The following is an 18,616-nucleotide window of genomic DNA, read 5'->3' on the forward strand; positions in this document are numbered from 1 at the left end:
GAGGGGGTTTCGATATGTTGGCCAGGCTAGTCTTAAATTCTTGACCTCAAGTGATCTGCCCACCTTGGCCTCCTGAAGTGCTGGGATTACAGGCATGAGCCACCACGTCCGGCCGGTAGTTAATTCTTATTTCTTAAAAAAGTTAAGTGTTTCAGGCTATCTTCTGAGGAGACTAAGAAATCATATCAGATTTATGCTCCTTGCTGACAGAAGTTTTCAGTTTTCTATTTTTTTTCTGCTGACTTTAGGGTCCAGTTTGGTCTTCTTCTTCTTCTTTTTTTTTTTTGTTTTTTTTGAGACAGAGTCCCACTCTGTTGCCCAGGCTGGAGTGCAGCAGTGTGATCTCAGCTCACAGTCACCTCCGCCTTCCGGGTTCTAGCAATTCTTGTACCTCAGCTTTCAGAGTAGCTGGGATTACAGGCGCGGGCAACCATGTCCCCCAGGTCCAGCTAATTTTTTCTAATTTTTGAAGAGACCAGTTTTCACCACATTGGCCAGGCTGTTCTGAAAGTCCTGATCTTAAGTGACCCACCCACTTCAGCCTCCCTAAAGTGTTGGGATTATAGGCGTAAGCCTCCCTTTTTTTTTTTTTTTTTTTTTGCCTTCTGGTTAAGATTGTGTGGCTGGCCGGGCAGGGTGGCTCACACCTGTAATCCCAGCATTTTCGGAGGCCGAGGCAGGTAGATTACTTGAGGTCAGGAGTTCAAGACCAGTCTGGCCAAATGGTGAAACCCCATCTCTACTAATAATACAAACTTAGCTGGGTGTGGTGGCAGGCACCTGTAATCCCAGCTACTCCTGGCTGCCGAGGCAGGAGAATCGCTTGAACTCGGGAGGTGGAGGTTGCAGTGAGCCGAGATCCAGCCTGGGCGACAGAGCAAGATTCCGCCTCAAAAAAAAAAAAAAAAAAAGAAAGAAAGATTGTGTGGCTGTTACTTCCTTCAACTGTTTCTTTCTCTGCTTGTTACTATAGACTTACTTTAGGTCAATGTCAGTAATTCCTGTTGGTTCCTAAGTGATGTTTTCTGATGCCACTTCTAATATCAAATATGTTATCTTTTTCAATACCAATCAGTACCAACTAGGTGCCCAGTAATTCAATTCAGTTGTGACATTAGCTTCCAGAGTTAGTGGAGGCCCCATAGTTTAAAGCTCAGTCCTGCAAGACTGCCCTCACTTCAGATGCCAGCCAGGCAGGGCATCTGCTGCTGGCCCCAAGGGGACCCGCACCTGTGTCTGGCCAACTACAAATTCCAAGGCTCCCATGATCCATCCTCCTCAGGTTCGATAAACAGCTAGAACTACTCAAAGAACTCAGGGGAACACTCTACCTCGGTTTACTGGTTTAGTATAAGGGATACAGCTCAGGAATTGCCATATGGAAGAGACATACAGGGCAAGGTAGCAGGGTGGTGCAGAGCTTCCAGGCCCTCTCTGGTCACACCACCATCCAGCACATCAGTGAGTTCACCAACCTGGAAGCTCTTGTCTTATTGTTGAAGAGCTTTTATAGAGCTCAGTTTCCAGCCCCACTCCCCTTCCCAAGGTTGGAGGTGGGACTGAGAGTTCCAGCCCTCTAATCACAGTCACAAGTTTGGTTTTTCTGGTGACCAGCCCCATCCTGAAGCCATCTAGGGATCCCACCTTGAGTCACCTTACTAGCATAAACTCAGGGACTCATTATGAAAAACAAATGACACTTCCATCACTCAGGTAATCCCAAGGGTTTTAGGAACTTTGAGCTAGGAGCCAGGAACAAAGAAAGAATATGTTTTATATTACACCATGGTTTAAAAGTGGCATTTAGGCTGGGTGGGGTGGTTTATGCCTGTAATCCAGCACTTTGGGACGGCGAGGTGGGCAGATTACATGAGGCCAGCCTGGCTAAAATGGTGAAACCCCATGTCTACTAAAAATACAAAAAATTAGCTGGGCATGGGGGCGCGTGCCTGTAATCCCAGCTACTCAGGAGGCTGAGACAGGAAAATCGCTTGAACTCGGGAAGTGGAGGTTGCAGTGAGCTGAGATCTCCTCACTGCCCTCCAGCCTGGGTGACAGAGCCAGACTCAAAAAAGAAAAAAAAAAAAAAAAAAAAGAAATGGCATTAAAAAATTATGATTCTTGCCCTGGTTTGTTTCTTTGACATTGCATCATGCTCCACCTTCTCCACAGGCAGGGCTGGATTATGGTTCTGGGTTTTCTGATTTGGAAGTTTAGGTGAAGTTACATTGTTAGAATTAGAGAGTAATTGAGATTTTTCGGCATTTTGAAACTTGGACATTCCCTCTAACATATTCTTTTGTGTTTTTGAAGTTGTTGCTTATAGTTTGAAAGTGAAATTTGACTGCAAAGGCCAGGACATTCTACTATGTGACTGTCAATGATGTCAATAAAACTGGTTCAGAGGACTTTTTGTTTATAAATACTGAATCCAGGAATAGGCTATGGATAATTAATGAAATAAAGCAGAAGTAGCCTTCTTGGCTGAGTGAGAGAAATATTTGTGTACATTTTCAAGAGAGGAACCATGAGGTGTTAGCCTGGAAGGGAGCTAGTGAAGTGGCTACGTTGACTGGGGTGTATACCCATGACTTATTGTCTTGCGCCAGGAAAATTTAGGACACGGACACACACAAGGAGTTTAGGAGTGGAGGTTTAATAGGCAGAAGAAAAGAGAAAGAAAAACAACTCTATTGAGAGAGAGGGGTCTTCTGAGTGGAAAGACCTGGCTGGTGGTGGATGTATCAGATTTTACAGTCAGGTTGGTGGAGGCCGTGTCTGATTTAATAGGGCTCACAGATTGGTTTGATCAGGTGTGATGTTTACATAGTGCGTCAGGAAGGCTGGCCTCCGCACCCTAATCTTATTATGCAAATGAACGTTCCCCTTAGTTGGGGCCATCTTATCTGCTCCTTACTGTACACATGGCTGACAGAGGGAAAATGGAGCCGCCATCTTGAACATGATTGGCACAATTGCCAGCATCTATGTCTGCATCTCGATTTTACAGGCTGCTCTTTGTTAGACAGGAAAATGACTTGGGGCTGCTTTTCATTAAAATGAAAACCTTACCGAGGACTTCCATACCCTCACTATCTGCCTGAATAATTTTTTCTCAACTCTTGTACCACTAGGAGGCCAAACAACCTCAGACGGGGTGGCTGGAAATCAGAAACTGAGCCAGGCCTCCTCCTGCCCCTGCCCTGTGGGGTTCTTTCTATGGGGCTTTTTCCATGGGGATAGATATAGTGTCAGGACCATGAAAACATGATTTTTATTTTCTGGAAAGTGAGAAGTTTTGCGCTGTGATTCTATCATTCTGTGGACATTTAGAAAGAAAGGCAGGATGTGATGACTGGGTATGCACCATGAAATATCTTCTTCCTTCCGTATGAAACATCCATGTCGTACTTGGTGATTTCTTCTTCTCTTCAATCTAGAAAAAATCTGTTTGAGTAATTTAAGAAATTTTAAATGTATAATGTATTAAAGAAAATTTGAGAAAAGTACACACAAAGAAGAGGAAAAATAATTATAATCATATTAAAACCATTGCTAATATTTAGGTATCAGTACCTTGAAAAATGGTTTCCCTTTTCTGGGAAGTTGTAGAAAGTATACCCTTTTTTTTTTTTTCCCATTTAACATTATCACACAAGCATTGTTTTGTTGCTGTTGAGACATTGTTCTAAAGGTCATAGAGATAGTACGGTGTAGTGGTTTAAAGTAGAGGCTCTGACACAAAAATACCTGGGTACAAATCACAGTCCACCCATGGGCTGTATAACCTTGACAGTCACTTAACTGCTATCTGCCTTAGTTTTACCATCTGTTAAATGGGAATGATAGTGGTAGCCAACTCACAAGTTAAATGCTTATGTAGTGGACTTAGTAAATGTTAATTATCATCTAAAGAAAGATTTTATTAATATTAATTTTATTTATTTATTTTGAGACAAGGTCTCCCTCTGTCCCCAGGCTGGAGTGCAGTGGTGAAATCACAGATCACTGTGGCCTTGACCTCCTGGGCTTGAGTGATCCATCCACTTCAGCCTCTCTAGTAGCTGGATGCACCAATATGCCTGGCTAATTTTTTTTTTTTTTAAATAGAGATGGGGTTTCCCTATGTTTTCCATGCTGGTCTCAAACTCCTGGGTGATCCCCCACTCTCAGCCTCCTAAAGTGCTGGGGTTACAGGTGTGAGCCACCATGCCCAGCCAATATTAATGTATGTGTATAGTAGAGACTTTTATAAAATACGTAAAAGCTGAAGAAATCAAAATCACTCATTATTCTAAAACCCAGAGAAAACCACTTACCAGTTTTAAGATTTTGGCTTTGTTTTTTCTGATACATTTTCTCTTACATAGTTGAGAGAATACTGCATTTCTAATTTGTTTCCTGATCATGATGTAAACATTATATATATATATGTGAAGAGAGAGAGAGAGACAGACAGAGTCTCACTCTGTCACCCAGGTTGGAGTGCAGTAGCACGATCTCTCAGCTCATTGCAACCTCTGCCTCCTGGGTTCAAGCAATTCTCATGGCTCAGCCTCCCTAGTAGCTGGGATTACAGGTGCACACCACCACGCCTGGCTAAAAAATTTTGTATTTTTACTAGAGACAGGGTTTCACCATATTGGCCAGGGTGGTCTTGAACTGCTGACCTCGGGTGATCCACCTGCCTTGGCCTCCCAAAGTGCTGGGATTACAGGTGTGAACCACCACACCTGGCCTACGTAATTTTTATGAACATAATTTTAAAAGACTACAGAAATCATCTTGGGTTCCATGTTTTAGTTAACCCTTCCCCAGTGTTTTGATATTTGGATTGCTCTCTATCCCCATATTAAAGTGGTGTCCTGAGCCTTTCCTGGCCTGTGTGGAGACTGCAGTTTTTTTTTCTGTCCCCAGGACATAATTAGCCCTAATCCACAAGCCAATTAGCAGAGGGGTGACCAGATTATGAATACATTTGTGAAAAACATCTTTGTTGTGGTTTTTCTTCTTCAGTATTAGAGGTTATTTCCTTAGATTAGATTCCTAGAAATGGAAATGCAGGGTCAAAGCGTAAGTTTCCAGAAGGGTTGTATTGACTCTAGACTCTTGGAAACACTGTATGTGCCTGTTCTACTTACCGTGGGCCTCCAAGTCCCCTTCGTACAGCTCTAGGTTGCTTCTCAGATCTGAAATACTGGAGAAGTTGTTGGGGCACCAAAACTCTGGAATAAAGTTAATCTTAACAGCCCCTCGGCTCCTCTTTCCCATTCCCTATTATTTTTCCGCCTCTCCAAGGCCTTTCTTTTTATAGCCCCTTTGCCCTCTCAGCTTTCTCTAATCCCCTTGTGCAGATTTCCTCTTCTCCAGTCGGGAGGGGGAAAATGATATAATGAAGTCATTTCATTAAGAAGTTAGTAACCTTAGCAGCTGTAAGTGTTAATCCCCAGCTGGACACTTGCATTTTAATAAAGGGTTCTTGGAGCAGTGTTGAACCCTAAGCATTGGACTTGACGGTAGGATTTGGGGCACTGTCATACCCAGGGAGGGAGATATGAGTCGGGATCACTCAAGGTTTACAAGTGGATGGGGTCCTGGCTGTCAGGCCAGCTTTGTGCGTGGGGTGAAGCAAAGGTCAGTCTCTGAGAAGCCTTAATTTCCTCTCTGCCAAAGCACTCGCTGCTCAGAGTAGAAACAGGTTTTCTTAAAGGTAAAGTGAATCTCTCGGAGGAACTGTTAAGGATAAATTGTTTACTGAATTGGATGTAATAAGAGACTGGTCAGCAGCATGTGCAGATTCCTTCAGTAAAATATAACTTTATGATACCACGTAGGGCTCCTTTTATGGCTTTCTGAAATCACCTGGCTGAAATTGCTAGAGGTGTGGAGGGCCTTCATTTGTGTGTCTGTAGCCAGTGATTTAATTACATTGTATTTCCCTGGGCAAGCAGAGCCAGGAGGCCTCCGGATGGGGGCTGCGGCCTTGATTGTCTTGGTGGGTACTCTGAGTTGCAGAAGGTGGGTTTCTTGCTGGATGGTTTCTGTTTCAGCAAGGTCTCAGGTGCTTTTTACTGCAAGGAATGTTGTAGGTCTCTAATTGTGGACTCGTATATCAGTTTTAATGGACTGAAAACCCAGAGAAAGCATTGGAGAGTGTACCTCAGTGGAGAATGGGCCAACAGCTGGATACAGCCAGATGGTGCCCTAGATCTTATGGATGGACAAGGATGGGCACAGACAGGTTATTAGGAAAGAAGTAAAGAATTGGGGAATTTGGTTCCAAGTCCTCGATAGCCTGAGCGTAGGAGGAAGGGGAGAAATGGAAAGTATAATCAATTGATAGCTACCAATTGGGTGCTCTCAGGAGGCCTTGGGACCATAGCCAGAGGGGAAAGTGGTCTTGAGAGATGATGGGGACCAGTGGGAGTGGGCCAGATGCTGGCCTCCGTTCCTCCTGGGAAGAAAACGCTTCAGTCCCATGATGGTTTCTACCTTGGCACTCATAGCTCTGTCTCTTCCCTTCCAGACTGATCCTGCCTGAAGATGGTGCCACTGGTGGCTGTGGTATCGGGGTCCCGTGCCCAGCTCTTTGCCTGCCTGCTCAGGCTGGGCACTCAGCAGGCCGGCCTCCTTCAGCTGCACACCGGGGCCAGCCATGCAGCCAGGAACCATTATGAGGTGCTGGTGCTGGGTGGGGGCAGTGGTGGGATCACCATGGCCGCTCGCATGAAGAGGAAAGTGGGTGCAGAGAATGTGGCCATTGTTGAGCCCAGTGAGGTAAGCCTCCCCCTTTGAGGGCCTGGGTGTGTGTGTACGTGTGTGTATATGTGTGTGTGTGAGTGTGTGTGTGTGTTCTGGGGTTGGGTATGACTATCAAGCAGTGGGTCTTCATGTGTCCAGGCTAGGGCTTCTCCTGGGCACAGAAAGCAGCCTATCCAAAAGGACTGGGAGGAAGTGGAGGGAAAGAGAGAGAGGACAGATCTCTTGGCTTTTACTGTTCTCCTCTGTATTAGTTTCTTAGGGCTGCCATAACTAATTACTACAAATTGGGTAGCTTAAAACAACAAACGTCTATTCCCTCACAGTTCTGGAGGCTAGAAGCCTGAAACCAAGCTATGGGCAAGGCCATGCTCCCCTGCAGCCTGGGTGAGAGGGATGGGCAGGCGGCTTTGTCTCATGCCTCTCTCCCAGCTTCTGGTGATTACCCTGAAATCCTTGCCACTCCCTGGCTTGCAGTTGTACCACTCCGTTCTCTGCTTCCATCTTCACAGAATGTTCTCTGTGTGTTTCTGTGTCCCTGTGTCTTTACATGACCCTCTTAGAAATCCAAAGTCGTTGGATTTATGGCACACTCTTCAAGAATGACCTCATCTTACTTTGATTACATTTGCAAAGACCCTATTTCCAAATAAGGTCACATTCCCAGGTACTGGGGTTAGAACGTCAACATCCTTCTTTGAGAGAGACACAATTCAACCCACGACACTCTCCCAATGCCAACCTCCTGCCCAGAGGAAAATCAATGGCCACTGCACCTTCTTATCCGTTCCCGTCTGGAGAAGTGATGATGCGCTGGGGGGCAGGGAGGCCTCTGGAAAGCTGTCAGTGGGCTTAGAAACTTAAATGCAAGGGCAGATTATAAGGGAGAAAAGGTAGCTGACACTAGGAGGGAAGACTGAGTAAGGCACTGTCTCGCAAAAAACATATTAAGATTGTCCAAAAGCTTCAGAAAAATATTCAAGATTTTTGGTGGTTTGCCTAATGTTTCCTGTGGAATTAGGCATGTACCGGTTGGGAGCTGTATCTTTGGGAGAAAAAAGCAAAATGGATCAGGTGCCTGTTTCAGGGGGAGGACAGGACAAGGAAGACATACTCCTTTTCAAGATTTGTCCCATTCAAGGGAATGATGTTACCTAGGGCCATGATTTGAGAGGAAACTAGGGGGCAGTCTCTATCATTTTCCTTTGTAAAGTGGCATCTCTTCAATTCGGGAATCTTACTTTAAATGACAGTAGTCTGCGAGCTGTGTCAGGTGGCCACTCTTTCTGGTGTATGTTGTATTTTAGCTAATGCATGGGTGGGTCTCCCAGTCGGGCTTCTCTTTGTAAGGAGACTGGCTCTTCTGGGACCTGGGCACAATTCAGGTGGCCAGAATCAAGTTTGTCTTGCCCTGTGAGAAAGTACAGGGCAGGAATTTCTGGAAGGAGTTGCCAGAGCCACAGGCTTGGTACTTTCCCTGCTGAGTCTGGTTTAGTGATAGCTGGAGCTGATGTTCATAGTCTAAAAATAAAATCTGAGCTTGTATTTTTGCTCCTCTTACTGTTCAAGATGGACTGGCCATTGATGAGCTCTCTTAAATGGAGACCACTGTCTTCCTCCTCTTGGATCACATTATTGGTTATAGGGAGACTGCAGAGTCATTCCTGGTGTCCTCTTCACCTCTCTGTGGGTTTTGGCAGTGCTGGCCCGCCACTTTGAGGCATTTTGGCAATATTGAGAGCTCTTGGTCCGCAGTCTACTCTAAGTGGATTGGAATTCTTAGAGGCCATTATACAAATCTGCCCTTTGCCCCTATGTCCAGAACTTTCACAACTAACTTAGATCAAGAATGGACTATCTGTTGCCAGGCACAGTGGTTCATCCTGTAATCCCAGCACTTTGGGAGGCTGAGGCAGGCAGATCACCTGAGGTCAGGAGTTCAAGACCAGCCTAGGTAACCTGGTGAAACCCTATTTCTGCTAAAAATGCAAAAATTAGCCAGGTGTGGTGGCACATGCCTGTAGTCCCAGCTACTCGGAAGGCTGAAGCAGAAGCATCACCTGAACCCAGGAGGTGGAGGTTGCAGTGAGCCGAGATCATGCCACTGCACTCCAGCCTGGGTGATTGGGTGAGATTGTCTAAAAAAAAAAAAAAAAAAAAAAAGAATGGACCATCTGAAGCAAGAAAACTCCAGAAGATAGTGAAAGTTTGGGCATGCATTGCATTGTGGAGTAGGATCTGGTACTTACTGTCTTTGGGTGTACAGTCTCTGAAGGTCTGAGAAAGTAGAAGAAAGGCTGATCAGGAAACACAGCCCTCACTGGGCTTGGGAGACACAGCTGGAAGTGAATGAAGTTTAGAGGACCCCTGGAAGTGGCTGTAAACTTTCCAGACTTACCTCTGTCTTCACATGCTCCTGAGGGACCATATTTAGGCTACTGGGCTTAATTTTTAAAATATTTGTTCATATGAAGTATCCATAATATGTGTGTAGATACGCATGTGTATATAACATGTACGTATTAAACACCAAATCAACTTTCAGCAATAAATAATGCAGTGGTCACTAAAGATAGTTTATAGCTTTTTCGACAATCTTGGAAGAATTCTTGTGTTGAGTGACTGTCCTTCAGAACTTACCATAATAGGAGACACATAATAGAGGGAGCTAATTTTGTGGATACCTTTCCATATGATGCTCTAAGAGTCAGGAGGGAGTAACTGAGGGAATCTAGCTCATACTGTTAGCTATGACCCCTTTTGATCAGTGTCAAACTGCAATAAATTTTCAAATACTTTGTTTCTTAGAGACATTTCTACCAGCCAATCTGGACACTGGTGGGTGCTGGTGCCAAACAATTGTCCTCATCAGGTCGTCCCATGGCGAGTGTGATTCCATCTGGTGTGGAATGGATCAAAGCTAGAGTGACTGAGCTGAACCCAGACAAGAACTGCATTCACACAGACAATGATGAGCAGGTAACCACTGGGGCCTTTGGATTTTTTGTTAATCTGATGGCTTGTATTAATACACAACCATCTTAAACTGGATAGCTTTGTGTTGAAAGAGCAGTATATATGCATGAGTGTGCATGAATGTATGTGTGTTGAATACTGCACAAGATGGCAGGGTATATGGTAAGTGGAGGATATATGGAAGGACTGAGTGATATTGAGTTAATAAACAACTAAGGTAAGTATTTGTTGAACACCCACCGTGCACCCTATTGCTTAGTATAGTATCTTGCACCTGAATGTTTATCAAACCATTTGTTTATATGTTGCTACGTGTTAAAATAGCAAGCACCTTCCTCTTTCTCTTTTTCTGAAGCAGTCAGATTTTCTATCTGACGCCTAGCCTCCCAGAGCAATAGGATACTGGAAAGTATCCATCCAGCCACCCTAGGGGGCGCTCTGCCAGAACTGTAGGGGAATCCTGTGACTCTGAGGTTCATGCCAGCGCTAAGGAGAATTGTTGCTGCAGCTTGAGGCTCATTACTGCTCAGCACCTTTTAGAAGTCACCCACTCTCACCACTCAGGGGTCAAAGCTTTTCAGCAGTGGCTGCCCCATGTTTAACTGAGGTGATAAGAGCAGGATGGTGGAAGGCCTGCTCAGAAGCCATCCACAGCTTTCTTTCCCCCACCTGCTGCTGAGCCAGGACAGGGGCAGGCAGTGCAGCCACCGTGCTCTGACCTGTTCCAGGCTCCTGTGGTTTTGGGGCTCCCAGAGTGTTATTGGTCTTAATCCTCTGCCTCTTCCCCCTTCAGCTGGAGACTCCAGCATTTTCACAGAATTGTAGAATCAGAGTTGGTGAGGATCCTAACATGTTTTCAAGTCCAACCCTTCCCTCCAACAGAGATTCATCTGCTGAGGCATTCTTTTTTTTTTTTTTTTTTTTTTTTTTTTTTTTTTTTTTGAGACGGAGTCTCGCTCTGTCGCCCAGGCTGGAGTCTGGAGTGCAGTGGCCGGATCTCAGCTCACTGCAAGCTCCGCCTCCCGGGTTCCCGCCATTCTCCTGCCTCAGCCTCCCGAGTAGCTGGGACTATAGGCGCCCGCCACCGCGCCCGGCTAGTTTTTTGTATTTTTTTTTTAGTAGAGACGGGGTTTCACCGTATTAGCCAGGATGGTCTCGATCTCCTGACCTCGTGATCCGCCCGTCTCGGCCTCCCAAAGTGCTGGGATTACAGGCTTGAGCCACCGCGCCCGGCCAGCATTCTTTTTTTTTGAGACAGGGTCTCACTTTGTCGCCCAGGCTGGTGTGCAGTGGCACAATCTTGGCTCATTGCAACCTCCACCTCCTGGGTTCAAGTGATTCTCCCACCTCTGCCTCCCCCATAGCTCGGATTACAGGCTTGTGTCACCATGCCCAGATAATTTTTGTACTTTTTGGTAGAGATGGGTTTTACCATGTTGGCCAGACTGGCTTGAACTCCTGACCTCAAGCGATACATCTGCCTCAGTCTCCCAATGTGTTGGGATTATAGGGGTGAGCCATCGCACCTGGCCTGCTGAGGCATTCTTAAGCCTTTTTTAGGTATGGATCTTTCTGGGTACCAGACGAAAGCCCTCTCTAGAAAAATGCACCTATGTACCAGATTTTGCATTTTCTTTTAGGGAGTTCAGAGACTTTCTGTAGCTTTTCCCTGGACCCAGATCAAGAGAATCTACTTTGGCCGAGCATGGTGGTTCACACCTGTAATCCCAACACCTTGGGAAACTGAGGTAGGAAGATCACTTGAGCCCACGAGGTGGCGGCCAGCCTGGGCAACATAGTGAGACCCTGTCACTAAAAAAAAAAAAAAGAAAAAATTTAAGAAATTAGCTAGGTGTGGTGGTGTGTGCCTGTGTTTCTGGCTACTTGCAAGGCTAAGATGGGAGGATCACTTGAGCCCAGGAGTTCAAGGCTGTGGTGAGCCGTGATTGCGCCACTGCACTCCATCTTGAGTGACAGAGCTGTCTCCAAAAAAGAAAAAAAACAACAACACAAAAACAAAAAAAAGAGTACCTGCCATATAGCATTTATGATCCTTGGCTTTCTGGCCTCCATTCATTCATTCATTCTACAAATATTTATTAAGCATCTACTATAAGCCAGGTGCAGTTTTAGGTATTAAGGATACACGAGTGAACAAAAACAGACAAAAATTCTTACTGAACTGGATATTATATTCTAGTCAGTGAGAACATACAATCAACAATAGACTTATACACTATGTTAGAATATGATGGTTATTCATGGAAAAAATAGAGCTGATTTGGAGCTAATTGGTATTGGGGCACATGGAGGTGGGGGATTGAATTTAAAATAGGTTGGTATTTACATAGTCCATGGCCGAGGAGTTCTCGGATAAGTTAACTCTTCATTTTTTTAGACAGGTGGGTTATATGAAAGTTCTGTCTTTACTGAGCCAGAATCCACCTTCCTGTAACCTTTTTTTGTATTCTTTCTTGGACACCCAGGATGTTATTACTTTTAATACACTTAATACCTTTCTTAATACTTTTATTCCTTGTTTTGTCCTGTTGTGTATGAGAGAAGAATGTCTTCTGTCTTTTCTGTGGAGAAACCCTTCAGCTATTTGAAGATGGCTCTTACGTTTTATATAAATTTTCTCTTTAGGTAGATGTGTCCCCCCTGTCCTCACGTCCCTCAATTCTTCCTCACATTTCATGGTTTCCAGTCCCCCCAGCCCCCTCTTTATTCTGCTTTAAACACCATCTGGCTTGTTAGTGCCCCATGAAAGAGGTGCCTGGAAGAGAAGGCAACTTCCTAGAACAGCCTGGAATAGAGTGGAGCCATTCTCTCCCATGATCTCATGCTGCCTAAGTTAGCATTTGCCTTTTTCATGACAGTTACCATGGTGCTGGTTCATGCTGGGCTCGAGGTCGGTGCAAATTTCTGGGCCCTTTTCATACGACCCACAATCGAGTCAGGCTTCCCCCATCCGGAAAAAGTACAGTTGTTACTGATTTTACCTAAAGGCAGGAATGAATATATATAAGCAAATACCTATATGCATATATATTTATTTTAATTAAAAATTTTGTATATGGCTTTTACCCTGTTAGTAGTTCAGAACTTTTAAAATTTTTCTCAATGTCTCCAGAAGACCGGACTGAATTACAGTCAAGATTGTTCTCAATTCACAAGGTTGAGCTTGGTGGCTCTTTTACCTTGCTGGTCTCCTGCATACAGGGCCAGGAGACCTCTCTCATATCACATACAGCATCTCTTTGGTACAGCAGGGCCTGCCTCATTGTTCGGACCCCTTCGAGCTACAGTTTGGAGCCCTCTGTGGTTGGGTTCATGCTCATCTCAAGGAGCATGTACTTTACTCATCTCTTGGGAATGACAGGCACTAGTGTTCTCACTGCTGAGTCCTACCTATTACTCCTAAGGTTAGACACTTAGGAAAGCTGTAGTGTCTTGTTTTAGGGCTAGAGAGGTTGGTGCAATGTAGTGGGACTTTCTTCCAATATTTTATGAAGCAAAACTACTTCATATCCAGAAATCAGAAATACACTTGACATCTCATGTGAGAAATCATCCTGCTGGTTTTAGTTCATCCTCCCAGCCCATCTGGGTCCTTGGGATTTATGACTCTGTCACTCCATTAGCAATTTTTCCTGTTATTCACAGGTGGTTTCATATAAGTTCAAGGTTTTAATTCTGTAACATGTCACTAGAGAGCTTTTTTAGATTGCATAAAATTAGTCAGTATTCTTTAGCAAATATTATTCAATTGACCAAATCATTCCATTCTGTGCTTTTTTTTTTTTTTTTTTTTTTTTTTTTTGAGATGGAGTCTCACTCTGTTGCCCAGGCTGGAGTGCAGTGCTGTGATCTTGGCTCACTGCAACCTCTGCCTCCAGGGTTCAAGTGATTTTCCTGCCCCAGCCTCCTGAGTAGCTGGGATTACAGGCGTGTGCCACCACGCCCAGCTAATTTTGGTGTTTTTAGTAGAGACAGGGTTTCGCCATGTTGGCCAGGCTGGTCTCAAACTCCTGACCTCAGATGATCTGCCCACATCGGCCTCCCAAAGTGTTGGGATTACAGGCATGAGCCACTGTGCCCGGCCCATTCCATTCTTAGTTTATACTTTCCCACCTTATTGGTGAAAGACTGAGCTGAAGGCACTGTTGAAACCCAGACTCAGTGTGTCTCTGACTCTTCCCTGTTCCAGGGGTGTGTTTGTCTGAAACACATCTCAAGGCCCCATGTAGACTGGCCCTTGCTCCTTCTCCAGGCTTAACCCGGTTCTGTTCTCCCCTTGTTCCTACTCCTGCCATACTGGCTTCTTGTTTCCTCAAATGCCTCAGCCTTTTTCTTATCCCAGGACATTTGCACATGCTATTTCCACCTCTATCCCTAGCTATCTCCTACTCATCTTTAGCTTCGATATGACTCCTTCAGGCAAGCCTTCCTTGACTTCCCAGACTAGGTCAGGTTACCCCTTGATGTGCTATCACAGCATTCTGTGATTTAGTAATTATTTGTGTCATTATCTGGTAATGCCCATCTCATGCACTAGATGGAGTTCCTGAAGGGCAGGAAGTATATTTTTCTTGTCCATTGTTTTATGCCCAGGACCTAGCACAATATCTGGAACATAGAAGGTGCTCAGTAAATATTTGTGAGCAAATTGTGTCTGTTTCTTCATTTGTAAAATAGTAATAATAATAGTACTTAGATACCTTATGAAGTTGTTGTGAGTGTTAAGTGAATGAAACCATATGAAGCACTTAGAACAGCACCTTGCACAGAGCAAATGCTCGATAAATGTTGCTGTTATTTTTAAAAGAATACATGAAAAGGAAAAGGATTTATTTACTGAGTATCTACTATATGCCAGCAGTTCTTGATCGCTGATTGAAAGCAGCAGGCTTATCATCTGTGAACCTATGTTGGTGCTCGTTTTCCTCTCCTCTCCTCTCCTCTCCTCTCCTCTCCTCTCCTCTCCTCTCCTCTCCTCTCCTCTCCTCTCCTCTCCTCTCCTCTCCTCTCCTCTCCTCTCCTCTCCTCTCCCCTCCCCTCCCCTCCCCTCTCCTCCCCTCCCCCTCTTTCTTCCTTCTCCTCCCTCTCTCCCTCCCTTCCTTTCTTCCTCCTTCCTTCCTTTCTTTCTCCCTCCCTTCCTTCCTCTCTTTGTCTCCTTCCTCCCTCTTTCTCCCTCCCCTCCCCTCCCCTCCCCTCCCCTCCCTTCAGCCTTGCTCTGTTGCCCAGGCTGGAGTGTAGTGGTGAGATCACAGCTCACTGTTACTTGAACTCTTGGGCTCAAACGATCTACCTCAGCCTCCCAAGAAGCTGGGACTTACAGGCACACACTACCATGCCCAGCTAATCTTTTAAGAAAGTACTATGAAATGTCTGTTTAGTAGTTGAGCCTAGACTTTTGCAAAGGATTAATAGCCTATTTACTAAGGCGTTCATATCAGAATTTACCTCTTCTGACCCCTGTGTAATATGAGAATACTTGCAGATATTCAGCCTTCTGGCAAGGTCTACACTGTTGTACATAACTGCTCTAAAGTCTTATCTATAAGCTTTTGCAGTTCCTGAGGGTTTAGGTCATCTAACCTGAAAACTTGAACTCATTTAAAAGGCTTGAGGTTTTCTTCTTGCTCTGTTGCTATGGAGGGTTTATTCTCTCTTAACGATTTTTTTCTCCATAATCTTAAGCTGGCGTGTTTTTAGTCCTTAGAAATAATGAATATTATACTCTAATAAAACAGAGCATAATCAATATTATGTTGCATTATGCTTGGTGGTGGCCTGCACAAACCAAAAGCTCCTCTGTTGGCAGTGGTCATGTGTTTCACCTGTAGATCATCACTGCCAGACCCCGTGCTAGCTCTCACCTAACGTGCCCGGATTGCTCAACACGGTTTGGCCAGCCACTTAACGGGCCCAGTGCCCTTTCCTGCAGAAGATGGAATTTCAAGACATCATCTTTCTTTCTTTCTTTTTCCTTTTCTTTTTTTTTTTTTGAGATAGAGTCTCGCACTGTTGCCCATGCTGGAGTGCAGTGGCGTGATCTTGGCTCACTGTAACCTCCACCTCCTGGATTCAAGCGAACTTCTGCCTCAGCCTCCCGAGTAGCTGAGATTACAGCGCCCGCCACCATGTCCAGCTAATTTTTTGTACTTTTAGTAGAGATGGGGTTTCACTGTGTTGGTCAGGCTGGTCTCAAACTCCTGACCTCGTGATCCACCCACCTCAGCCTCCCAAAGTGCTGGGATTACAGGCATGAGCCACTGCGCCTGGCCGAGACATCATCTTTCTATGGATAGGGAAAACATACAGATGAAAATGCATATATTATCTATCCACTTAGGGAAAGTGTGTTTTTCATAAGCAGCTGAAATCATTCATCTATCCATTCACCCAACAAACATTACAGAGTTCCCCACTTTAGTGACTGTGCTAGATTCTAGGAATATAAGGAATAAGACGTAATTTTTATCCTCTAGGAGTGGTCAGTGTGGTGGGGAGAACAAGTGCTAGGAAGCCTCATGCACACTGTGCTGGGGAACTCTTGGGAGGGGCCAGTGGTGAGGGTGATCATGTCATAATAGGAAAGCCTGCTGCGGAGGTGCCCCTGGGGCTGAAGCTCCCGGATGCCATGCGGGACCAATTCTGCATGTTGCTTCCCTTGGCTCCTCAATCAGAGCCAAGCACTCTCAGGTCTTGGAGTCCTCTCTCTCCAACTATGATTCACTCAGGTTGCTTGCTCTGCTCTGCCATTTAGTACAGGATCATGGTAATCACCACCTGTTTCTTCTTTCTGGGCTACTGAGTCTCATTGCAATCATTCTCCGACTCCAGTTTTCTAGGCAAGTTCTTGTACTTTACGGCTACTTTGCTTACACTTTTTGGCCTAAACTTGTCTTCCTCTTTGTCCTAAGCCCAGATTTCCATCATGCTACTTATGGATACAATACCCACATTTGAAGAAGGGACATTTTTCACCCCATACAGGTCATTAAATAAGATCAGGTGAACTATGTCATAGCCTTTCAATGACCTTCAAAAGAGCAATCTCCCAATTATGATATTGGTCCAATCCACATGACAGGTCAGACTTGCTTGGGATTCACATATTACCCCATAGATTTTAGTTTTTTAATATATAATGTATTTATATGTATATTTGAGACACAGTCTCACTCTATCACTGAGGCTAGAGTGCAGCGGTGTGATCTCTGCTCACTGCAACCTCCACCTCCCAGGCTCGAGCGATTCTCCCACCTCAACCCCCCTGTAGACTACAGGTGCATGCCACCACACCTGGGTAATTTTTGTATTTTTTGCAGAGACAGGGTTTTGCCATGTTGCCCAGGCTGGTCTCCAACTCCTGAGCTCAAGTGATCCATCTGCCTCGGCCTCCCAAGGTGCTGGGATTACAGGTGTGAGCCACTGTGCCTGGCCTGCCCCATAGATTTTAGACAGTGGATTGTCTTTTAAGATTAGGAAGCCCTTTTCTTTTTTTTTGTATTTTTTTTTTTTTTTTTTAGTAGAGACGGGGTTTCACCATGTTAGCCAGGATGGTGTCGATCTCCTGACCTCGTGATCCGCCCGTCTCGGCCTCCCAAATTGCTGGGATTACAGGCTTGAGCCACCGCGCCCGGCTGGAAGCCCTTTTCTTACCTCCCAATATGAAAAAGTGTTAATACAAGCACTGTACAAATAATTGTGGCCTCTCACTGTGTAAACACATAGCTGTCTCAAGCTTTCTGGATCTAGGCAGCTTACAGAATATTTGTGAAGCAGTGAGGTATGAGGCATAGATGGCAGAGGGCATGAGGGGAGTGGACGTGCATCCCTCCCTGCCTGTCTGCCCACCTCCCCCAGCCCCAGGACATTCAGATTAAAAAATGGGAACCTGAACCCAACCTTGTTCTGCTTTGGTTTTCTCATCTGTTCTATGGGCTAGTAATATTTCCCTGCCTCCCTCAGACCACACGGAACCACATCTGGGGCCTGAGTCAGTCCTTGAGCTGCTGCTTCTTGGGTCCCGGTCTAAAATAATGTCTTTTTGTGTTGCAGATCTCCTACCGATATCTTATTATTGCTCTCGGAATCCAGCTGAACTATGAGAAGGTACTGTGTGAAACTGTTTCTGCGTTATGCTGGCTTATCTATGCCAAGAGCAAATGATGCATTTAGTTGCTTGATTGTATTCATTTTGACAAGAAAGGGGTTCTAAGAAAATGTCTTCTGGTTTTATTTCTTGGCAGTCCTTTTATAGTTTCAAGGAAGACTTCTCTAAGTTTCTGTCAATAATAATATGTTCTAGCTTTAAGCTTTAATTAGAGTTCAGCATGCTCATGCCTTAATGAGAACTCTTGCAAAACAGCAGTTTTCTTTCTACATTTATAAGAAATCTGTCTTTCCATGTGGGACTGAGTTGGCTATATTGAAGATTAAATTCCACTTTGGAAGGAGGGTTTACATTATAAATTTTAAAACAGACTTTAAGGGGTGGAACACCAGCAGGTAGCTCATCAGTTGCTGGAGGGACATCTGGGTTTTGCTGTGTAGATGCTAGGATTTTTGTGTGAAGTAACTGCTGCAATGGAAATGCCACCCAGAAGCTCCTCAGAGCTCCCTTTTCAGTGAGTTGGGGGGCCAGATGCTGTCTGAAAGTTGTGAGATTCAAGCTTGTTTTTCTAAAACATAGCAGAGTAAATCGATAAATACTATCATTTCCAGAAGCTTGTTGGGGACTACGAGTAAGTAGTTGGAGTACAGGAAACATCTGTGCTAACTGGGTAACAAGCTTCAGGAATGTGACCTGGGCAAGGGCTTCATCAGAGTTGGCCCAGTAAGCATCTTTGAAGTGTGCTTCTATGTAAAG

General features: G+C 44.8%; 1 protein-coding gene across 1 annotated transcript in view; it reads left to right on the forward strand.

Moving 5' to 3' along the window:
* SQOR (sulfide quinone oxidoreductase) overlaps positions 1-18,616 on the forward strand; it is a 62,534-nt gene that overhangs the window by 15,946 nt on the left and 27,972 nt on the right. Inside the window, exons 2-4 of the mRNA XM_010378242.2 lie at positions 6,527-6,777; positions 9,568-9,738; positions 17,806-17,859. Of these exons, the coding sequence (XP_010376544.2) occupies positions 6,544-6,777; positions 9,568-9,738; positions 17,806-17,859 (459 nt within the window). The 5' untranslated portion in view covers positions 6,527-6,543. The remainder of the gene's footprint in view (positions 1-6,526; positions 6,778-9,567; positions 9,739-17,805; positions 17,860-18,616) is intronic.

This window comes from Rhinopithecus roxellana, chromosome 5 (assembly GCF_007565055.1).
Source record: "Rhinopithecus roxellana isolate Shanxi Qingling chromosome 5, ASM756505v1, whole genome shotgun sequence".
Taxonomy (NCBI): domain Eukaryota; kingdom Metazoa; phylum Chordata; class Mammalia; order Primates; family Cercopithecidae; genus Rhinopithecus; species Rhinopithecus roxellana.